General features: G+C 35.4%; 1 protein-coding gene across 12 annotated transcripts in view; it reads left to right on the forward strand.

The window, feature by feature from the left end:
• ESRRG (estrogen related receptor gamma) overlaps positions 1–21494 on the forward strand; it is a 654513-nt gene that overhangs the window by 579055 nt on the left and 53964 nt on the right. For 11 of the 12 annotated variants that reach the window (XM_037823731.1, XM_037823739.1, XM_037823738.1 and 8 more), the window contains 2 exons: positions 10471–10581; positions 14170–14352. In XM_037823731.1, the coding sequence (XP_037679659.1) occupies positions 10471–10581; positions 14170–14352 (294 nt within the window). The remainder of the gene's footprint in view (positions 1–10470; positions 10582–14169; positions 14353–21494) is intronic. The other variant, XM_037823725.1, reaches the window with a different exon arrangement.

Consider the following 21494-nt stretch of genomic DNA (forward strand, 5'->3'; position numbering starts at 1 on the left):
ATAGAATTTGATAGTGGAGAAGCCATGTGAAACATAGTATTTAAGAATGTGGGTTCTGCAGTCACTCTCTACAACTCCTTCTGCTTCTGCCTCCCCTGAGTTCATTTTTTCATCTGTAAAATAATAGCACTAGCACCTGCCCCATAGGTTGCTATAAGGATTAAATGAGTTTTATATATGTAGGGTAAAATCACACTATTGCCTGGCCTGTAATAACTTCTCAATAACCAAAGGCTACTAGTTACTGGCCACCATTTTGGATTATTCCGAGACACTTCATGCAGAGATTGATTCATTCATTTAACAATGAAAACATTGCTTGGAAGGGAGATGCAGTTATGAGGAGTCAAAGACTGTCAAAACAGGTAGAAAGGGACTAAGTCATGAATGAGGTCATAATTTACAATACACAGTCTATTTTGTGAATGGGCAATAGTAATTAGGGAATGTCAAGGGGTTGGTTTGTTTCACTGTCTTATATAAGTCTCAAAAATTGAATACAGGTACGGTGTCCCTGGAGAATATGTGTGAATATCCAAATAATTTTCACCCATCTTCTTAACTGAGAAGCCTGTAAATATGCACAACTTTTCTAGGTTAAACCATTATACTTTGTCTGGATATTGTCCTGAAGGAGATCCCCATCAGAGCTGCCTCTAAAATTTCCGCTGTTGTCTCTGACACTGCTAATCTGCTTCTGCCTTTATTCCTGCACCCCCTCAAAAGGCTTTTCTTCAGCTTCTCTCTATGAGGGTTCCCTCACAGAGATCTCAGAAGTCAGGGCACTACTAGGACTTTTCTTCCTATAGAGAAGGAACAAGGTTTCCTTAAACAGCAAAGGGAGCTGTGATATCAAGAAGACTTATGGTATGGAAGGAAGTTCTCATCCTCTTTACCTCACTCTTTCAGAAGTATTATTTTTCCATTTTGCTTCCAAATTCAATTACAAGCCATGTTTGATAATAATTTATGTAACACAACTATTTATTTGATATTCATTAACTGTCTTTTTCAATATGATTACTTCAATGTCACTATTTGCATCTTTTTAAAAATATTACAGAGGTCTATATAATTAATATTATAGCATACCTTTCTTTGGGAACATTATGAATGTCTTCTATTTAAATTTAGGAAAGTAGGCTAGGTATCCTTGCATAATTCTCTGAAGGGGGGATCTTTTATTATATTGTGAAATGCCTCTGACTTTGTGTTATTAAAAATGTGAAAATACTTTGACTTCAGACTATATAATATTATAAAAGTTTGCATTTGAGTGTAAAATGTAGACTTAAAATTAGCTGACCTAAGGAGACCTTGTTGCTGAACTGTTTTACTTCTATTGGTGTTTATTTGCCTCACAGCGTAATTTTTTCCTCTGTGCCCCTACTCTTTGCTTTCCCAATTTTGTAAATTCTGACAATGTATAAGATTTGTAATTCCCCTGAGGCAATGTAGGCACTTGAAATAGTTGGAAATAATAAGCATGCAAAACAATCTATTAAGTAGGTAATGCCAACTATTAAAATCTTTTATTAAAAAAAAAAAAAAAGATAATAGCATTCTCCACATGATAGCAAATCCAGTAGCCTTAATTAACTTCAAATCCTGTCAGACATTAAACACTGTGGGTTTCTAATTTCCAGGGAGAAATCTTATTTTTAAACTTTGCAAAAACTGATTCACAAGTAAAGTCCAAACAAAAATGGTTTGTGTTTAAGATTATAATGGTGTAAAGACATAGACTTTGTCAGATTAAGTGAAAATATTTGGGTTAGGTTGATGTTTACATATGGCAAATCTAGATTTCCCAGTGCCTGATCATAAATATTGTTGGTTTTGTTTTGTTTTTGTTTATTCTGGTAGTTAGTTTGAATCTTTTAAATTTATCAGATTAATTGGAGTATTATAGTTCCCTACTTTGTATTGTGTACTTACAGCTAAACTAAGGGAAAACTTCTTTCTTCTTGACAGAATTTGGGTTAGTTTCTTTATCTCTTCTAAAATAATCATAAATCAAAATGATATTATTACTGACAAGGATGAGCAGGAACTAGAAATGGGCTTCCAGGTATTTTTATAAATCACATAGACATCAAAAAGTATCATTATTTGGCTTGTATCCTTTGGATTATTTTACCATTCCATTATTCCACAAATGTTTTTACCTACAGAATTTAGATGAGGTAGATTGTCAGACACTCTGGGGTAGATCTTCAGTAAGTGATCACAATGGAAAATATATTTCAGTAAAGTAATATAGCGATATCTCAATAAAATAAAGTTATGATGACAACCACCTTATTTTTACTTGGTATTTTAAGGCTTTTAAATTATTTTAATAACTCATTGGTACAACATCCAGGACATATTCTTATTGGATCATTACAGCAAAAACATAAGGAAGACTGTACCTTTATACCCATTTTATATTTAGAAAAAACAAATAGAGCAAGGGATTCATCAAAGTTTACAGTGCTAGTTAATGACGGAGCCAGAAGAAATCAACCATTCTGACCTGCGAACTATACTTTATTTCTTGACATTCTTCATATTATATTAAAATAGGTTATTTTAATATTCCAGTTGGAACATTAAAAGGGGAAACTTAAGAATTTTTTTTTCAATAAGTCATTCCTACAGATACTGGACTAAGTTCATGGGTATTTATAAGTCAGTGATTAGTTATCCTTCATTTTTTTTTTCTCACGGTTAACATTCTAATGTTCACTCCTCTAGTTTTTTGGTTTTTTTTTTTTTCTTTTTTTTTAATTTTTATTGAGATTGTTCAGATACCATAAAATTATCCAAAGATCCAAAGTGTACAATCACTTGCCCCTGGGTACCCTCATACAGCTGTGGCATCCATCACACTTAATTTTGTTCAATTTTTAGAAACTTTTCATTACTCCAGACAAGAAATAAAGTGAAGGAAGAAAAAAGAAAAAAAAAGAAAAGGAAACTCTAAACCTCCCCTATCCGTAATCAACCCCCCTCAATTGTTGACTCCTAGTATTGATATAGTACGTTTGTTACTGTTTATGAAAAAATGTTGAAATACTACTAACTGTAGTATATAGTTTACAATAGGTATATATTTCTTCCCTATATGCCCCTCTATTATTAACTTCTAATTGTATTGTCATACATTTGTTCTGGTTCATAGAAGCGATTTCTAGTATTTGTACAGTTGATCATGGACATTGCCCACCATAGGATTCAGTTTTATATATTCCCATCTTTTGACCTCCAACTTTCCTTCTGGTGACATATATGACTCTGAGCTTCCCCTTTCCACCTCATTCACACACCATTCGGCGCTGTTAGTTATTCTTACATGTTGCTACCAACACCCCTGTCCATTTCCAAACATTTAAGTTCATCCTAGTTGAACATTCTGCTTATACTAAGCAACTGCTCCCCATTCTTAAGCCTCGTCCTATATCTTGGTACCTTATATTTCATGTCTATGAGTTTACATATTATAATTAGTTCCTATCAGTGAGACCCTGCAATAATTGTCCTTATGTGTCTGGCTTATTTTACTCAGTATATTGCCCTCGAGGTTTTATCATCAACCCATTTTTTTTTAATATGGTTTTGTTTACTCACCATACATTCTATCCTAAGTAAATAATCGATGGTTCTCTGTATGGTCATATATTTATGTGTTCACCACCTTCACCACTATCTATCTAAGAGCATCTACATTTCTTCCACAAGGCAGGAGGGAGAGTCAAAGAAGGTAGAGAGGCAAAAGAAAGAGGAAAAAAAATGACAGCTAGGAAGCAGCAAAAGGAAAAATAATCTTAAATCAAAGTAAAGAATCAGACAATACCACCAATGTCAAGTGTCTAACATGCCTCCCCTATCCCCACCTCTTATCTGCATTCACCTTGGTATATCACCTTTGTTACATTAAAGGAAGCATAATACAATAATTCTATTAGTTACAGTCTCTAGTTCATGTTGATTGCATCCCTCCCCCAATGCCTCCCCATTTTAACACCTTGCAAGGTTGACATTTACTTGGTCCTCCCTCGTAAAAGAACATATTTGTACATTTTATCACAATTGTTGAACACTCTAGATTTCACCAAGTTACACAGTCCCAGTCTTTATCTTCCTCCTTTCTTCTGGTGTCTCACATGCTCCCAACCTTCCTCTCTCAACTGTATTCATAGTTATATTTGTTCAGTGTACTTACATTGTTGTGTTACCATCTCCCAAAATTGCATTCCAAACCATGCACTCCTGTCTTCTATCACTCTGTAGTGCTCCCTTTAGTATTTCCTGTAGGGCAGGTGTCTTGTTCACAAAGTCTCTCATTGTCTGTTTGTCAGAAAATATTTTGAGCTCTCCCTCATATTTGAAGGACAGCTTTGCTGGATATAGGATTCTTGGTTGGCGGTTTTTCTCTTTCAGTATCTTAAATATATCACACCACTTCCTTCTTGCCTCCATGGTTTCTCCTGAGAGATCTGCACATAGTCTCATCAAGCTTCCTTTGTATGTAATGGATCGCTTTTCTCTTGCTGCTTTCAGGATTCTCTCTTTGTCTTTGACATTTGATAATCTGATTATTAACTGTCTTGGCGTAGGCCTATTCAGTTCTCTTCTGTTTGGAGTACGCTGCACTTCTTGGACATGTAATTTTATGTCTTTCATAAGAGATGAGAAATTTTCATTAATTATTCTCTCTATTATTGCTTCTGCCCCCTTTCCCTTCTCTTCTCCTTCTGGGACACCAATGATACATACATTATTGTACTTTGTTTCATCCTTAAGTTCCCGGAGATGTTGCTCATATTTTTTCATTCTTTTCTCCATCTGCTCATTTGCATGTAGGCTTTGGGTATTTTGCACTTCTTGGATCTGTAATTTTATGTCTTTCATAAGAGATGGAAATTTTCATCATTAATTCTCTCTATTATTGCTTCTGCCCCCTTTCCCTTCTCTTCTCCTTCTGGGACACCAATGATACGTACATTATTGTACTTTGTTTCATCCTTAAGTTCCCAGAGATGTTGCTCATATTTTTTCATTCTTTTCTCCATCTGCTCATTTGCATGTAGGCTTTGGGTATTTTGTTCTCCAGTTCCTGAGTGTTTTCTGCCTCTTGAGATCTGCTGTTGTATGTTTCCATTGTGTCTTTCATCTCTTGTGTTTGTTGCCTTTCATTTCCATAGATTCTACTAGTTGTTTTTTTTTTGAACTTTTGATTTCTGCCTTATGTATGCCCAGTGTTTTCTTTACAGCTTCTATCTCTTTTGCAATATCTTCTCTAAACTTTTTGAATTGATTTAGCATTAGTTGTTTGAATTCCTGTATCTCAGTTGCAGTGTACATTTGTTCCTTTGAGTGGGCCATAACTTTGTTTTTCTTAGTGTAGGTTGTAATTTTCTGTTGTCTAGGCATGGTTTCCTTGGTTATCCAAATCAGGTTTTCCCAGACCAGAACAGGCTCAGGTCCCAGAGGGAAGAATATTCAGTATCTGGTTTCCCTGAGGGTGTGTCTTAGAAAATTGCTCCACCCTTTGATGCCTCAGGTCACTGTGCTTTTCTGCCCAGCAGGTGATACCTGTTAGCCTATAATTCTTGACTGGTGTGAGGAGGTATGGCCATGTTCCCCCAGGCTCTGGGTTCTGGTTCTGAATGGAAAGGGCCCCACCCCTTTCCTCCTAGAGAAAATAGACCCCCTAGGGGGAGTTCATTAGCATTTCAGTGGTCTCTGTCTCTGCTTGTGCTATCTCCAAAGTTCTCTGAGTCACAGCCCTGGAAACTGAAAATGACTCGGGCTTTCTCCACTGAGCTGAAAAAGAAACAGATAGTCCCCTTCAGACCTAGTCCAGGGTGACCCTCCAGCTCTCCAAGGTCAGTCGTCACCCAAAGCCTCTGTCTGTTTTTTGGGGATTCATACCTGTAGTGAGCAGTTCACGCTCACTACTTAAAACCCCAGTTGGAGCTCAGCTGAGCTATATTCACTTGCTGGGAGAGAGCTTCTCTCTGGCACCACTAGGCTTTGCAGCTCAGGCTATGGGGGAGGGGGGTCTCATGACTTGGATCCGCAGGTTTTACTCACAGATTTTATGCTGTGATCTTGGGCATTCCTCCCAATTCAGGTTGGTGTATGATGAGTGGATGGTCTTGTTTGTCCCCCCACAGTTATTCTGGATTATTTACTAGTTGTTTCTTGTTTTTTGTAGTTGTTCCAGGGGGACTACTTAGCTTCCACTCCTTTCTATGCCGCAATCTTGCCCAAGCTCAGTTATCCTTCATTTTTGTTATAGCAGCTCTAAAAATTTTAGACCAGATAATCCAGTGTATAAGTTAGCTGTATTACAATGACACAAAAAATATTTTTTTATTTGGTAACTTTTATTCTCTGCAATCCATTTTCAAAATTTTTATGGGTACAGTGTATGTTTATTTTTTAACTTAATGTGTTATTTGACCTTATTCCTCTTAATGAAAAATCATTGCTCACATCTGCATCCAAGCAAGTACAATACACACAAGTGCAACAAATACAAGTACATTGTGTTTGACTTGTAGTGTTTTAATTTAAACTTCATTATCATTACTTTATGATTAAATGTCTGCTCTTGCAGTATACCTTTTTTCTCTATATTTGCTTCCTAACAGGAAGAAGTATAAGACCCTAATTTTGCAGTTTGTTTTCCATCTACGTTTCTTAAAATGATGAGAAGTAGTTTTCATAAACTTATGTTTGGTTTCCTCTAGTTCTATCCCCATTTGTGACTTTCATTTAGCAATTGTGTATTGGTGTTTTAATTTGTTTTTCACCTTAATGGCCTCTGTATAATACTGTGTAGAAGAGATTGATGATAGGAGGATAGATAGGATGAGGACTGGAGATAAGGTGATGGATGCATGCATGGATGGATACATAGGGTTTCATATATTCCTACACAGAGGAATTGATGGGGTGTGGGGAGAGAAAGAGCACTAAAGAGATATCTCCTTAGATTTGGAGAAAGTAATGTGAATATTTCTGTAAGTTTTCAAAGTTGAAATGGAAACTTGCATAGTAATGGAAATTATTTGCCAATATTTAAAGGTTGTGTTTCTACAAATACAAAAAAAACAAAAAACAAAAAAAAACCACGTAATACAATTTCTTTCTGTCAACCAATGGTATTTTTTCTTCATGATGTGTAATAATTAGCATACCAGGGTTGCACTTTTTCCATAGACTTGGCCAGTTGATGTGAGTGTGTCAAAATTGTTCCTAGCCAGGACCTTGTGCCAAGCCATTCAGCTGTGGTCCTCTTTCATAGGTCTTCATGACAGAAATTGTTGAAAGAAACTCACCAACTTCTAGGGGAACTTCTCTCTTGGGGGACATGTGTGTGGTTCAATATTAGAGGACATGAGGGCATAGTGCCAACAGTGACTGTATTCTCTGACAAGCATCAAAAAACAAATTTAGAAATCTATTTACAACAGTCAGGATTTGTAGTATAAGTTCTTTTGATTCTAGCAATTTAGAGCTGTCCAAAGTGTTACCTCTCTCTTCAGCTTTCATTCATCTTTGTTTCCTCTCCCTATGTCCCTCCCTGCCTCCCCTCCATACTTCTAATAATGTATCAGATACGATGTTCTTAACTGGATTGGATTGGATGGCATACATGTTGCAATACAGCTAGCATCATATGCTTTTAATTTTCTAATATGGTTTGTATTTTAAAAACTTGTATAATGAAACCAGGTAAAATGTACATACCTTTTATAAACTGGAAAAATAACGGAGAACGTTTTTGAATGGTAAGAGACGAAAAATGTTAAAAAGATAAAACGTTTTTAAAAAGGTAAAACACAGAAAAACAGTGGAAAGAAGTGGACGGTGTTAACTTTAGTAAAGTAAATATAAGGACAATAAATTAGAACAATAGAAATTAAATGAACAAAGGAGAGGAAAGCTACCATGTGCTCGAAGTTCTGGGAAAGCGATAGTAAGGAAATACGCTTCCTTCTGATTCATACGCTTGACTTCTTCAGTGAATACTTAAACACTGCAGCTGACTTCTTTGGTTTTTTAGATATTTGTTTGTCCAAAGCTAATTAATTGCTCTTGAAGTTGTCTCCTGATTTCACTTAAACTTTACTCTGATGTTTCAATGTGACAGTTCAAGCCTTATTTAAACATATCTAGAACCAAGTTTACATTAATGTGTTCCTCTAAAAATAATCAACTCTTAAGGTAGTACATATTAGGATATCATGAAAAGATGTATTTTCCTTTATCGCATGAATCAACAATAATTCTAATTCTTAACCTTTGAATATATGTATATATTCACCTTCAACTATACCTTTGAGTATATATTTATATATTTTTTTCACCTTTGAGATACATGTAAATATATGTGTATGCAAATTGTGTAACATAACTCATTTAACCCACAACTCACACATTTCTTGCAATATTAATAAGTATTCCAAAAAAGCAGGGTCCTTGGTTAAATTGGTTTACGAAATATTGCATATGCTATACCTCCTTCCCTGAGTCTTACAGAACTATCTGCATATTAATGGCTCTGAGAGGCCTTCAGTAAAATAATAATAATGATGATGATGATGTTAACCGAATTCCTTTTCTAAGCAGTTTGTGAAATGCCAAAATAGTACAATGCATTACTTAGTTGAATTTATTAATGGATACTATTTCACTATTATCTCAATTAAAGTACAACCTGCTGTCACAGAAAGAGTCTCTCCTTACCCCTATCCTCAAATAATCTTTCCTTTATTTGGCAAAGATTTATATGACCCTGCCCTAAACTTTAAAATTAAAGACTGTAAACCAGATTAGTTAACAAGCTTTTCCCTGCTCCTCCCTCAAATAAATGAAACATTTCTTACCTTTCATCTCTTACTTCTCTTTTGCATTTTACCTTAATCTTCTACATCAGCTGCCATTAAGACCTCCTTGAATCTTGGCCCAACCCATCGCTATTTAGGAAAAAGATGTACCCATTCCGTCTAGTTTTACCTACTGTCCAGTTCTGCCCTTCAGCCCTCTCCTATTAAAATGCCCCTCCTCTGGCATTACCACCCTTCTGTGTTTTTTCTTCAGCACCTCTGTTTTCTATCTCTTATAAAGCACAAAACTTTCCATTTTCTCCCATTTGACAGTGTGAAAAAACATGGCAAAATGTAAATAATATTCCCCTTCTGAAACATACTGGCTTTTTAATATGGAACACTGTCTTCACCTCACAGGGTTGCAGCTTGTAGTGTAATTCCAGTGCCCCCCACCCCCACCCCAACAAGTAGGTGCCTCTCTATTCAGTTTGATTCCACAGTTCTATATTGAGTCCCTGCTGGACCAGGGAAGAAATGGATAGCTCTTCATCTACTGGTCAGCTCGGCCCTATGCCTTGAGCTTTCAAAGCTGACTGATGAAGAGAATACAAAATGCCAGTGTCTTTAATTTGAGAAACTACACTAGCACTAAATAACAATTTCTCTGTATTAATTCACATGGAATTTATGCGTGCATACCAAAGATGTGTAGTTCTTTGATACGTGCAAATGACGATTTTTGGTGACTTTGCATAAAATGTCTTCCAGTTCTGTTATCCTCTGACAGACTTGGTTTCCAACTACTCACAATTTTGATTTAGCCATTGCTTTTTTTTTTTTTTTATTAAATTCAGTTTTATTGAAATACATTCACACACCATACAATCATCCATGATATATAATCCACTGTCCACAGTATGATAACATAGTTATGTGTTCATCACCACAATCTGTCTCTGAACATTTTCCTTACATCAGAAAGAACCAGAACAAGAATAAAAAATAAAAGTGAAAAAAAACACCCAAATCATCCCCCCATCCCACCCCATTTGTCCTTTAGTTTTTATCCCCATTCCTCCACTCATCCATACACTAGATAAAGGGGGTGTGATCCACAAGGTCTCCACAATCACACTGTCACCCCTTGTAACCTACATTATTATATAATTGTCTTCAGGAGTCCAGACTGCTGGGTTGGAGTTTGGTAGTTTCAGGTATTTACTTCTAGCTATTCCAATACATTAAAGCCTAAGAGGTGTTATCTATATAGTGCATAAGAATGTCCACCAGAGTGACCTCTCGACTCCATTTGGAATCTCTCGGCCACTGAAACTATTTCATCTCATTTTGCATCCCCCTTTTGGTCAAGAAGATACTCTCAGTCCCATGATGCCGGGTCCACATTCATCCCTGGGAGTCATACTCTGCATTGCCAGGGAGATTTACACCCCTGGGAGTCGGGTCCCACGTAGGCGGGAGGGCAGCGAGTTCACCTGTCGAGATTAGCCATTGCTTTTTAACATCCTTCTAGTACTTTCTATTATCTGTCTCTGCAGAGTCCCTGGGTGACACTGTCTGTGTGTATGATTGTTCTCAAAGACAGCTACCAAAACAATTATCCCCTGCCTGTCTTTATCCTCAGGGGTGCGTCTTGACAGAGTACGTGGAGGTCGACAGAAGTACAAGCGCAGAATAGATGCGGAGAACAGCCCATACCTGAACCCTCAGCTGGTTCAGCCAGCCAAAAAGCCATGTAAGTACAGCAGATGTGTCTGGCTTCCCAGCACATGAATTCCTGCAGTTGGCTCCATGTACCCCAGCTTTGGCATTCCCATCCCTACTGACCCCAAGGCGACTTCTCTTTGTTGGGAGGCTGTGGCTCTATTCCCAATAGCCTATAAGGAGGGTAGTAACGCACCTGATTATCTTTTTTTTTTTTTTTAATTTTCTGTGGTTTTCTCCCCCTACCTTTTTTCACCTAGTCATTTTGTGAAAGCATAAGCATATTAATGCATAGCTCATATAGTATGAATTCTACATTTACTGGTTATCTTTATTTTCAGAGGTACACAAAATGGATCATAGTAAGATCATTAGTTCATTGGAGCTGTTAGTTTCAGATTTCACAAGAAAGTGATTTTTGTAGTTTTCACTACCTAAATGAGTTTGACTGTTCAACCTCCCAATGAAAATACATTAGGGGCCTCATTAATTTGGAGCTATAGAAGGTTAACCCACTAGCTAGGAATAGATTAAAAGAGGAATGGGCCCTACTAATAAACATAGGTTGGGGGTTCCATCTCAGATGTCGTTATGAGCATTACGAATTGTTTTTAAAGAGCTCATGGTTTTATGATGCCAGGTTGCAATTTGAAAGGATGACTGATATACTGATAAAACGTAAGGCCTGTTCTCTTTGTCATTAACGAAAAAGAGCTGGAATAGAGATTGAGGCAGTAAATGTATCCCATTTTCTGAAAAATCAGTCAATAGCTGCAGTGCAACAGAGTAGCATTTTAGGTTTATACCTAGAGCTCATACTCGGCACTTAAAAGCGCTTTCTTAGAAAAGATTCTCAAATATAACTGTCTTTGTCTAAGAAGATACAACCCAGCACTCATCAGAGGAAGTTGCATCTCTAGTAATTCTAGAAAAGGCACGTGTAATTTTTTATGTATCTGCTTTCAAAGGAAGAGAAAAAGTGTCTGCTTCTAAATCAGATTCTCCAGGAGGGGTCATTGCTGTGCATCATACATGTGAGCATATGGGGATCTATTAAACAAATAAAGCAGACCCTGAACTGTAAATGAAAGGACATTTTAGCTATGTCAAAGGAAAAACAACCAGTTTTACATAAAATTAAAGCTTAAGTGAACATATGGCATAGTTTCCTTTTGCCTTTCCAAAAAACATTATGTTGATTATAACTTCAATTGTCCAATCTGGCATCTTCTCCTCAGCCTACATAAGCTGTTTGGCATTCTGCAAATACAATTTAGGACTGCATTAAATAGATTTTGCAAATTATAATTAAAAACTTTCTGATAATACAATAAAATGCAGTAAACACTAATGCTTAATTTCATTCGAGGTTTAGTTTTCCCAGATCCGGTAATGCACAGACTGCCCATTTCTCATTTATCATATAAGGATATTGACTGAAACCATTGATAATTTCCTCTTTTGAAAGAATAATGAGCACCAGTCCACGTGTAAGTCCACATGATAGAAGAACTTCTGTGGTTTTCAGCATAAACCTGAGAAATTGGAAAGTGGCTTGTCAAGTGCCTTTAAGAAGATTACAGCAACTTCAGTGAGCTCCATTTTTCTAAGATAAAGAGGACTCCTAATAAATCATTACTCATTATCTAAAGGCCTCTGTGTTAATTTTCCTTAGTCCATCCAATTAGTGTGTTTTTGTAACAAACATTTATAAAACTTAATTTTCAGATCCTGTCAGATAAGTGTCAAGAGACTGCGCATGGGCTTTGCTGAGAAAGTGGCTGGGGAAATTTCTGGACCTTGACTGATTGTGTACTACAAAGGCCCAAGGATGGAAATTGGGTTCTATTGATTCTAATTAGGGAAACATTAAGTAAGATTTACATAGAAACAGTGCTCCTGGCTATTCTATTTCTGAATGTTGAGGATTTCTAAGCTTCAGCCAAATTTCTCTGAGTCCTCAAGTCAAGTATCCATTGACTTGAGTAAAATAGGTTGCTTTTTTCCTGTATTAAAAGAATCAGAACCAAGATTCCGTGCCCTTTATTATTGTGTTTTCTTCTGATCCTTAGACTCTAGTGTTGCTGACAGGTTTTTGTTGCATTGTCAGAGCAATGAAAGTTGAAACTTTTCCAAGAGTAACTAAAAACACAAGGTGGTGTTTCCGTAGCATATACAGGAAACAAGTGCCATTCTTTCAGATCCTGCATTAAAAAAAAATAATAATCTTTTAAATTATTTCTAGAAAAATGTAATATTTGGGAGTATTTTATTTCCAAGTCTGAAAATCCAGTCTGACAACAAATGAATATTACTGTCAATGACTGGGTATCTTTTGATTATTTGCAATAAATATAACTCATGACAGCCATATTAATACATTTTAAAATATCGTCTCTTAAGAAAGAGAACTAATTATGGCTTGGATAAGTTTGCTCATTATTTCACGAAAGGAAATGAAAAGAACTCTGTTTTCAATTATAAATTATATGAAGTCTTTTCAGTTTGGGTTAAAAAAGTTAAAAACTTATAGTAGAAGGTGAATGGTCTCATAAACATTGTAGTAACGTTTGCTTTATTCACAAAGATCTCACTTATTATCCTAGTTTTGTAGGGTAATAGTAGATAGAATATTTAAATATTTTGGTTTATTCCTACCCATTCATATAGTCTCATTTAGAAAAAAAGTTTAAAATCTAAAGCTGTGCATAGAAATTGACAATAGGGCCAACAAGAAGAATCATTCCGTTAGCAACGCTTTACAACGCCTTCAATAAACTCTCACATGCCCCTGAGCAATAAAACACATTTGATGTGATGCTTTCCATTTGTCTCTAGTGTTTATTTTATGAAGGATTTTTTAAACATATGTCACAAATTCCAGGCAGATAAATCTGAACCAGAGAATGAACTAAAGACAATAGATGAAAATAGAGGATGAAAGAATTAGACCCTCAGAAGAGAAAGTATTCTAATGTTTAAATTGGAGTATTTTTCTGGAAACTGATATTGCCTATATTTGGAAGGCTAGCCGGATATGGGGGAGGGGGGAGAAAGGAAGGAAATTTCTATTTAATGCATCCCACAGAGATAGAGTTATATAGTTTATAGTTCACCCAGGCAGAAGGGCTCTAACCTTTGTTCTTTCAAGGAATTAAGACAATTAATGACTTTCATGCCCGTGATGGCTGTCGGCATTAGTAGTTCTTTGCCTCCCACATTAAGGACTGTATTTCAGTGGTTTTCTTTTGGGTTTTTATTTTCAAGCTGTTGTATACAATTTAATTTGATTCCCCAAACTCTCCTTAAGAAAAAGAACAAACCCAGAAAACATCTAACTTCTCTTATCTGTTTACCATAAAAATTTTCATTACAGGACAGACTATTCATTCCAGCGAAGGCAGGTAGAGCAAAGAAGAAGAAAATGAATACATTTCTATTATCATGGCAATGGTTTATTTCTTGCTTTGGGTTCTACTGAACTCTGTTTACTATTCATGTGATGAGCCAGAAATGGGATATTTGGGGTTTCTTGTAGACTATTTTAAGTTATTCTTCAAAACAGAAGACTTTATGTAGAGTTTGTAAAGAAAGGATGATACTACTAGTGATCTTGTAGTGCTCTGGTCTGATCCTACAGATAACAAGATAGTCTCACATTTGTTGGTGGCTGAACCGGAGAAAATCTACGCCATGCCTGACCCTACTGTCCCCGACAGTGACATCAAAGCCCTCACTACACTGTGTGATCTGGCTGACCGAGAGTTGGTGGTTATCATTGGATGGGCGAAGCATATTCCAGGTACATTTTCAAAAAGAAAAGGTTACAATTAATTTCCTGTGATATTTTTATAGATTTGGGCAAATTCAGAATTTTCTCAGGAGTTTTTTTTTTTTTTAACCCTTGCAAAAACCCTTTGTTTTTACCACACTCAATTCAGAGCTTTGCTGATTCTAATAAACTCAGAAGCCTTTGCATATCTGTACCACCGTGAGCTTTAGTTAAATTAATTTGTTCATATGGGAAGGTACTATTGCCATGGTAGGATAAAGAGAATATAGCTTTGGAAAACATTTCCTTATCCCTTTTAAAATTCTGAGCTTTCTCCTGAAGAAATACTTCTACTTTTTCTTTTCACTTTTAAAAAATGTTTTTTTTCTTTTTAAGAAGTAGACTAATGTGCCTTTTTCCCTTTTAAAAATCACTTACTTTATTGTTCATGGTAGCCATTTATACTGAATTGTTATTCATATACTCAATATACCCAAACTTTACTTTGGTTTACAATTAGATATTTACTGTGAATATGCACATAAATTATGAAAACATAATGGAATTGACATGGGATATTTTCTCATATGCTAATTTACGGTTAGTATTTTTAAATATCCTATTTTTTTTCTTTCTTTATTTGTCTGTAATATCAATAAATTGGTCCCTGATCACAAGTTTTGAGATTTTTAGTGTTCCTCTTGGATTATAGTTTGTATGTTTGAACTTTGATCTACAAATAGTTTATAAACAAGTTTTTGAATGATGAGCATGTTTTTCTGGTACAGTTAACTTATTTCTATCTTCTTTAACTAGTTTGTCTTTATACTTTGGATGCTGCAGTAATTTCTTTAATCAAATTGATGGGAGTCCCTTTCCCAGCCCACACTGAAACCAATTTATTGGTCATGATACGCCAGCTATGTTGCTAACAGTCGTAACCAACTGTCAGGCAATATCGCAGTGAAGCTAATTTGAAGTCATTAGGTGTGCAGCGTTCAGGCGACAATTTGTTACAGTGGTTAGCAACACAGCTGACATTTCTGAATGGCTTTGTTCGGTGCGGTTCTAGATGAGGCCAAGCAAATTGTAAACTAATTTAAACATCACTCTGTATTATACCAGCTACTTTGTCTTACACTGTTTGCTAATAAAGTACCTCAAATTAAGTCAAAACTAGTTAAATAGGTGAGCTTGAGTGTGTTCTTTAGCAGATACCTACAAACAAGTGTTACTACACCTAAAAATAGGTTGATAATTTGATCACATGTGCAGTTGATATAGCATTTGGGTTGTAATCACATATATGTGACTTTTTAAAAAAAAGAAAAAACAAAAAACTAGGATACGTTAAAAGACATTATGACATTTGAGATCAGTGGCAATGGGAAAAGCCAGAATTTGTTTAAGCAATATATGAAAACTTATATAGGAGGAAAGTGTGATTGAGGGGTTTTAGAGAGCAAAAATAAACAAAATTGACATTTGTTGAAGTGTTCACAGTGTTTTAGAAAATTAATAAATATTGTCATTTATATTCATATATAATTATTTTATATAAATGTATACACATGCATACATATATTTATATCATTTTCTATTATTCTATTCTCTATACCATTATTATATATTCTAATCTTATATGTGAATATGTACTCATGCATGTGTGTGTGTATGATCATTATTCTAATTTGAGGTTTCTCAGCCTTGGCATTATTGGCATTTGGGGCCAACTTTCTTTGATGTGGAGGCTGTCCTGTGCATTGTAGGATAGTTTACAGCATCCCTGGCCTTTACCCACTGGATGCTGGTACCCCCCCCCCTCAGTTGTGACAAATGAAAATGTCTTCAGATGTTGACAAGTATCACTTGGAGGCCAAAATCACCCCCACCGTTCTAACCCAGGAAGTGCAGGTATTGTTATCCTAGTTCAAAGTTGGGGAGACTTGAGGCAAAGAGACGTAAAAACACTTACTCAGCTTCACAAGTGAATCAAGGGCCTTCAGAACACATGTTCAGAATTGTTTCCTGGAGCAGAAACAGGATAGTTAATCTGCCAGCTGATAGCATTTAAAAGAACTATTTCAAAATTATGATGATGATAGTATTATTTTGTTATTAATAATAGCAGCATGAAAGTTTATATATTTGCCCAAGTTCTCCTTGAATTAAGGGATATGCTAAATCAAGCCAATATTTTGATAATATAGAGGTGTCCTATAATAACACCTTTCTAGCCTTCCGGTAAAGGAAAGTCAGTGTTAAATTTGTCGGTCTGGTTGTGCATCTAAGGAGAAATGTTAGCTTACAAAGGAACGTGTGATAGTCAAGGGGCAATAGTGATTTTTGTAAAGCCAGTAACTTTTAATAACTATGAGTCACCCCATTTCCAGTGGTGGAAGCAATTACTATACAATTATATTTTCAGTCTTGAAACTGAGGCTTGGAATTGGTGGGAACTGATGTTATTGTCTCTCCACAGCAAATGCCAGAGGAGGTCACTGTGGAGTGATGATTCACATCTCTGATTTTCGTGATACCCTGAGGGTGTTTTAAATGACTGTGAAGAGTAGCTTGACTTTTCTGAAAGGAATTAGCAAAACAAGAATTAACTGAAATTCTTTTTAACAATAAGTATACCATACGGCGTTTTTAGGTGGAAGGAGGGGATACTCCTTCTAATGATATCAAACTGTGCTGGTATACCGTGAGTTCATGATGGTTGGGCATCAGAGGACCGAACAGCAGCTATGGGGAGAGTGGGAGAGGGAGGTAAAGACAAAGAGACTAAAAAGATTAAAGTCACATTTCTGCCTTGATAACATGAACCAGTCTTGAAAACTGGGGTCAGAGCTAGAATTCAAGCCAAGTCAGAACTGGAATTTCACTCATCTTAACTTCACAACACTTTGTTTTTGTAAGACTTATGTAAAAATGAAAGTGAGATCTTTTTGTTTAATAGACTAAAGTTCAAATTTTTGCTCTCTTGATACTGCTCTTACTTTGTGTAATAATATATTATGTATTTTTTAAAATTTAAGCATAACATCTAAGATAATAAGATCAGTAGTCTTTCTGCACTGCTCGGAATGTACTTTTGCACACTTGCTTTTACTACTAATAAAAAGTGAAGAATTCAACAAAAGAAAATATTGAAGAAAGATACATATGGAGAGGACTTTTATCAGTAAATAGAATTAGTTGACTTACAGTAATAAATCAATGAAAAAGCATGTTGTTATGAAACATGACCATAGTTTTCTATAGAAGAAAAAGATCACAAGAGCTTTAGAAAATGCTTGACTTTAGTTGGAGGAGCATAAGGGCAAAAGAACAGATGATGGTGCCCTAATAGCCCTTTTTAAGAATGACAGGGCTCCGCCATTAGCATCCTTTTATATCCTTGGAAATTGCTCATGCCTCGCTTTTCTGGTTCCTATCTGCCCGACTCTTTTTTATTTCTCTTTCAATTTCGTCCGCGCTCGGATAAGCGCATGCTAACACAATATGATTGAGCTGTAAAATGGAACGCTGTCGCCTCTAATCTCTTTTATGTAGATACCGAGGTACTGCACACTCCACTTCATTCTCTCTCCATTGTTGGTCTTTTGTAGAATGGGCTGCCAAGTAATGGAGGCTCTGTCAAATATTAGAGCTAGGTTTCACAGGGTGTGATAAGACGATTATCAGCCCAACAGTCAGATCTATTATTGTTCTTTGTGGTTGATTAAAATATTATTATGTACTGTAACTTTGTTAGCCAAATGCAGAATGTGCTTAGTCAGATGGTGCTTTTAAAAGCATAACCCATATTAGCTGACCCACATAAGTGGCTTTAAATATATTTATGGATCTTACCAGATAGTTTAAAAGAGTAGAAAGGAATTGGAACAACTAAGTGAATGAATATATTTAGATTTTTTTTCCTTTATCATAAATGGCAAAAATTTGATAGGCTTGTTTATTTTTAACATGACAAATGAACAGTCACTATATAAAGAGGGAGGATTCTACTGAAGTGGGGGCCTCTTAGAATCATTTTAGAAATTATGTTTTATTATGACATCAAATAGAAAAAAACACACACACACAAACATACAGCTTTCCTTCCTACCAAGTGGAGGCAGGAAATATTAAGCTCTAAAAGAATACCACACTAAGCCAATAATGTGATAAAATAGTCCTTTATATATATTTATGTATTTAAGAAACAAACATCTGAACTATAGAAACCAATGTTTTCTGTTTACCCTGAAATATGTTTTTGTAAACTCATTGAATTAGGAGAATGTACCAAAAATTGCTCACTGACTTGGCTTTTTTGAAATAGTTTTCTCGACAGATGTATTTAGACTTTTTTAGAAATGACAGAATTCTGTAAAGAATATGGATAAACTGTTTCTATATTGGGGTATACATTTCGTGAGAGAATACCCAAAAATATTTTGAATATTTATTGCTAATGATACTGTTGAAGATATTTTATTGCTCTACACATTTTACGTAGAAAATAATTTTGAAGATTTTATTACCCCCCAACCAAAGTTGTACAGGTTTCATTTCGCAAATGCCCATTAAGTTTCAAAAATTGATAATACCATTAAGTGATTAGGATATGTGGAACTGCACAAAAAATTTGTGGCAGAAGTAATTACTATAAGAATATGTTTCCATTTGTAATGCAAAGTATGTTTCCATGTGTTTATATGTTTCTATGTGTGTGACTATGGTTTGATGTACAGGAAATGGAGCATGGTTAACTAAGTGTGGGTTATATCATACATAAATAGCATTTAATACTTTATTTTGTATCTGTATCAAAATATAGATCTATCTGATTGAATATATGCATAGCACAAAACTGTAAATTAGCTCTGAAGTTCTACCCTACACCTAGAACCCTAAATGATTTACATGTAGTTGTAATTTCTTTTTTGCTGAGAATGAATTAAAATAGTTTAGATGCTTGTAGCCTCTTTTCTTAGAACTAATATTTCATTTGTATATGTGACAGTGGTTTCAGAACTATTTAGTTGTTGAGTCTTAGTTAAGTGGGCGAAAGTTAAATTGAAAATCCAATACGCTGGCACTTAATAAGACTGTTTAATTTGGGAGTATATCCAATTATCAATTATCTAGATTTTGTATTTAATGTACCTGGTAGTTGCATTTCCATGTATCATGTAATTGCAGTTTATAAGGGTAGAAGAATTTCAAAAGTAAAATCCAAAAAGCTGAGTGAGTGTTCACCAAGTAATTTTTGTAAGTTACTTAATTGCTCTGACCATCAATTATATTGAGAAAATCAAATAAGGAAAGCATACACATGCAAACATGTGCATTTATACAGTTAAATAGAAAATTATAAAGCATAATCCAATGTAAAGAATTCAGTGTTAATTTTAATTCTCAGGATAGTTCATAGGGAGTGCAATTTTATTGCAACTAAAATCAAGTGATCCAACAGTTAGTATTCATAAAATTCATTTCAAAAAGTATTCATAAAACATATATTTCAACAGAGATGATTTAAAAAAAGACCATATTTACCCAGGAATCATTGTATGGAGATTGTCATTTTTCTGTCCTAGGTGGGTGGGACCAATGGAGTCTAAATGATCTAGTCCCTCCTGCTTCACCAAACCTAAACTAACTGAAAGTTTATCAGGTTTAGAAGTCAGAACTGATAGAGAAATAGGAACCAGTAATTTGAGAAATGTGTTGTGAACAGATAATCTGAAACATCGCCTAAAGACTCCATTTTCTGCAACTGTCTTTGCTAGAAACAAAAAAGGAATCCAACAAAGACATTGCAAGGTTTCCCAGGCAGAAATCCATTTCAGGAGACAGCCCAAATGTTAAAGATGCTCACCAAGACCAGTCCTCTCCATTGAGACCTCACGTTCTGTCATCATACTGAAATTCCTGTGCTCATATGACTTCTATTTCAGTATTACTTCTGCTTGATTACTAGGCCTCCCTCAAATATATTTGCCACCCATATGTAGCCACGTCATTGCACATCTCTGATCAAAATGAAATCATAATTTCGTTGTAAGCACTGAATACCAACTCAGGTATGAGTGTCTGCTGTGTACTTTGCTGGCTGGCTACTATGGGAAATATAAACTTTGTGCATGAACATAGTCCCTACCCTGAATCATATATCTATGTCTGCATAAATATATGTAAATATTTGTGCAAATATAAGTGATAATCTCCTTAGATTGATAACTTTATTAGTTATCAGTTCCAGGCGTGAATTCTTCAGATTTTTTATTGTTCGTGGAACTAAGCTTTAAATAGAAAAATAACTGACATCTACATAGTTCTTTGTTTGCAATGCATTTTAACAAACTCCTTCTTTTGATGCCCAATTCCATAGGTACGACTGATTCTTATTCCCACTTTATAGATGAGCAAACTTGAGAGTCAGGAAGTTTGAGTCACACTATTAGTAATGTTACACAGACCCATAGATTATTTAACTGAAGTGACTTTTTACCAGTAGCTTCATTAATTATGTCTTTCTTTGTACTTCTTATGTACTTCTCTCATGTTTTTTTTCATTTGTACCAGACTACCCACCTGCATTTAATAGCAAGTTTACGTGAATGGAACATATTTGCCTTACCTTTTGTCTATTCAATTACGAAATGACAGGTTAAAGGAAAAGATGTTGAATAAAAAAGGAAATGTAGGACACAACTTTAAGTCAATAGAAGTTAAGGTGTTTGATTGCTAGAGTGCCCTAAATATCCCTAGTTACAAATAATGAAACAAGTTGATCAATGTTTAGCTACTCATCTGAAGAGTTGGAAAAGTCCTTAAAAGATTGATTGCTGAAATTGGATGCTCCCTTCCCCACCCAACTCTATTCAGATTCACAGGGCACTGAATTTGATAAAAGTTTTAGGAAACTGGGTCAGAAGAAAGTAGTTGTGAAAGCCTATAAACCAGATGGTACATCAAAAAATATTAGCTTTACCACTTCTTCATTCCTCCCTCCCTTCCTCTCTTCCTTCTTTCCTTCCTTTCATAAGCAATTAATGAGGTCTGTGGCAGGCAATTTGCATTAGGGAAACATGTGAAGGCAGCACAGTTTCTGTTCCTAAGACCATTACAGTGTAGTGGGTGGTTCAAAGAGATGAACTGGCAACTTTAACACGGTG

Source organism: Choloepus didactylus, chromosome 2 (assembly GCF_015220235.1).
Source record: "Choloepus didactylus isolate mChoDid1 chromosome 2, mChoDid1.pri, whole genome shotgun sequence".
Lineage (NCBI taxonomy): Eukaryota > Metazoa > Chordata > Mammalia > Pilosa > Megalonychidae > Choloepus > Choloepus didactylus.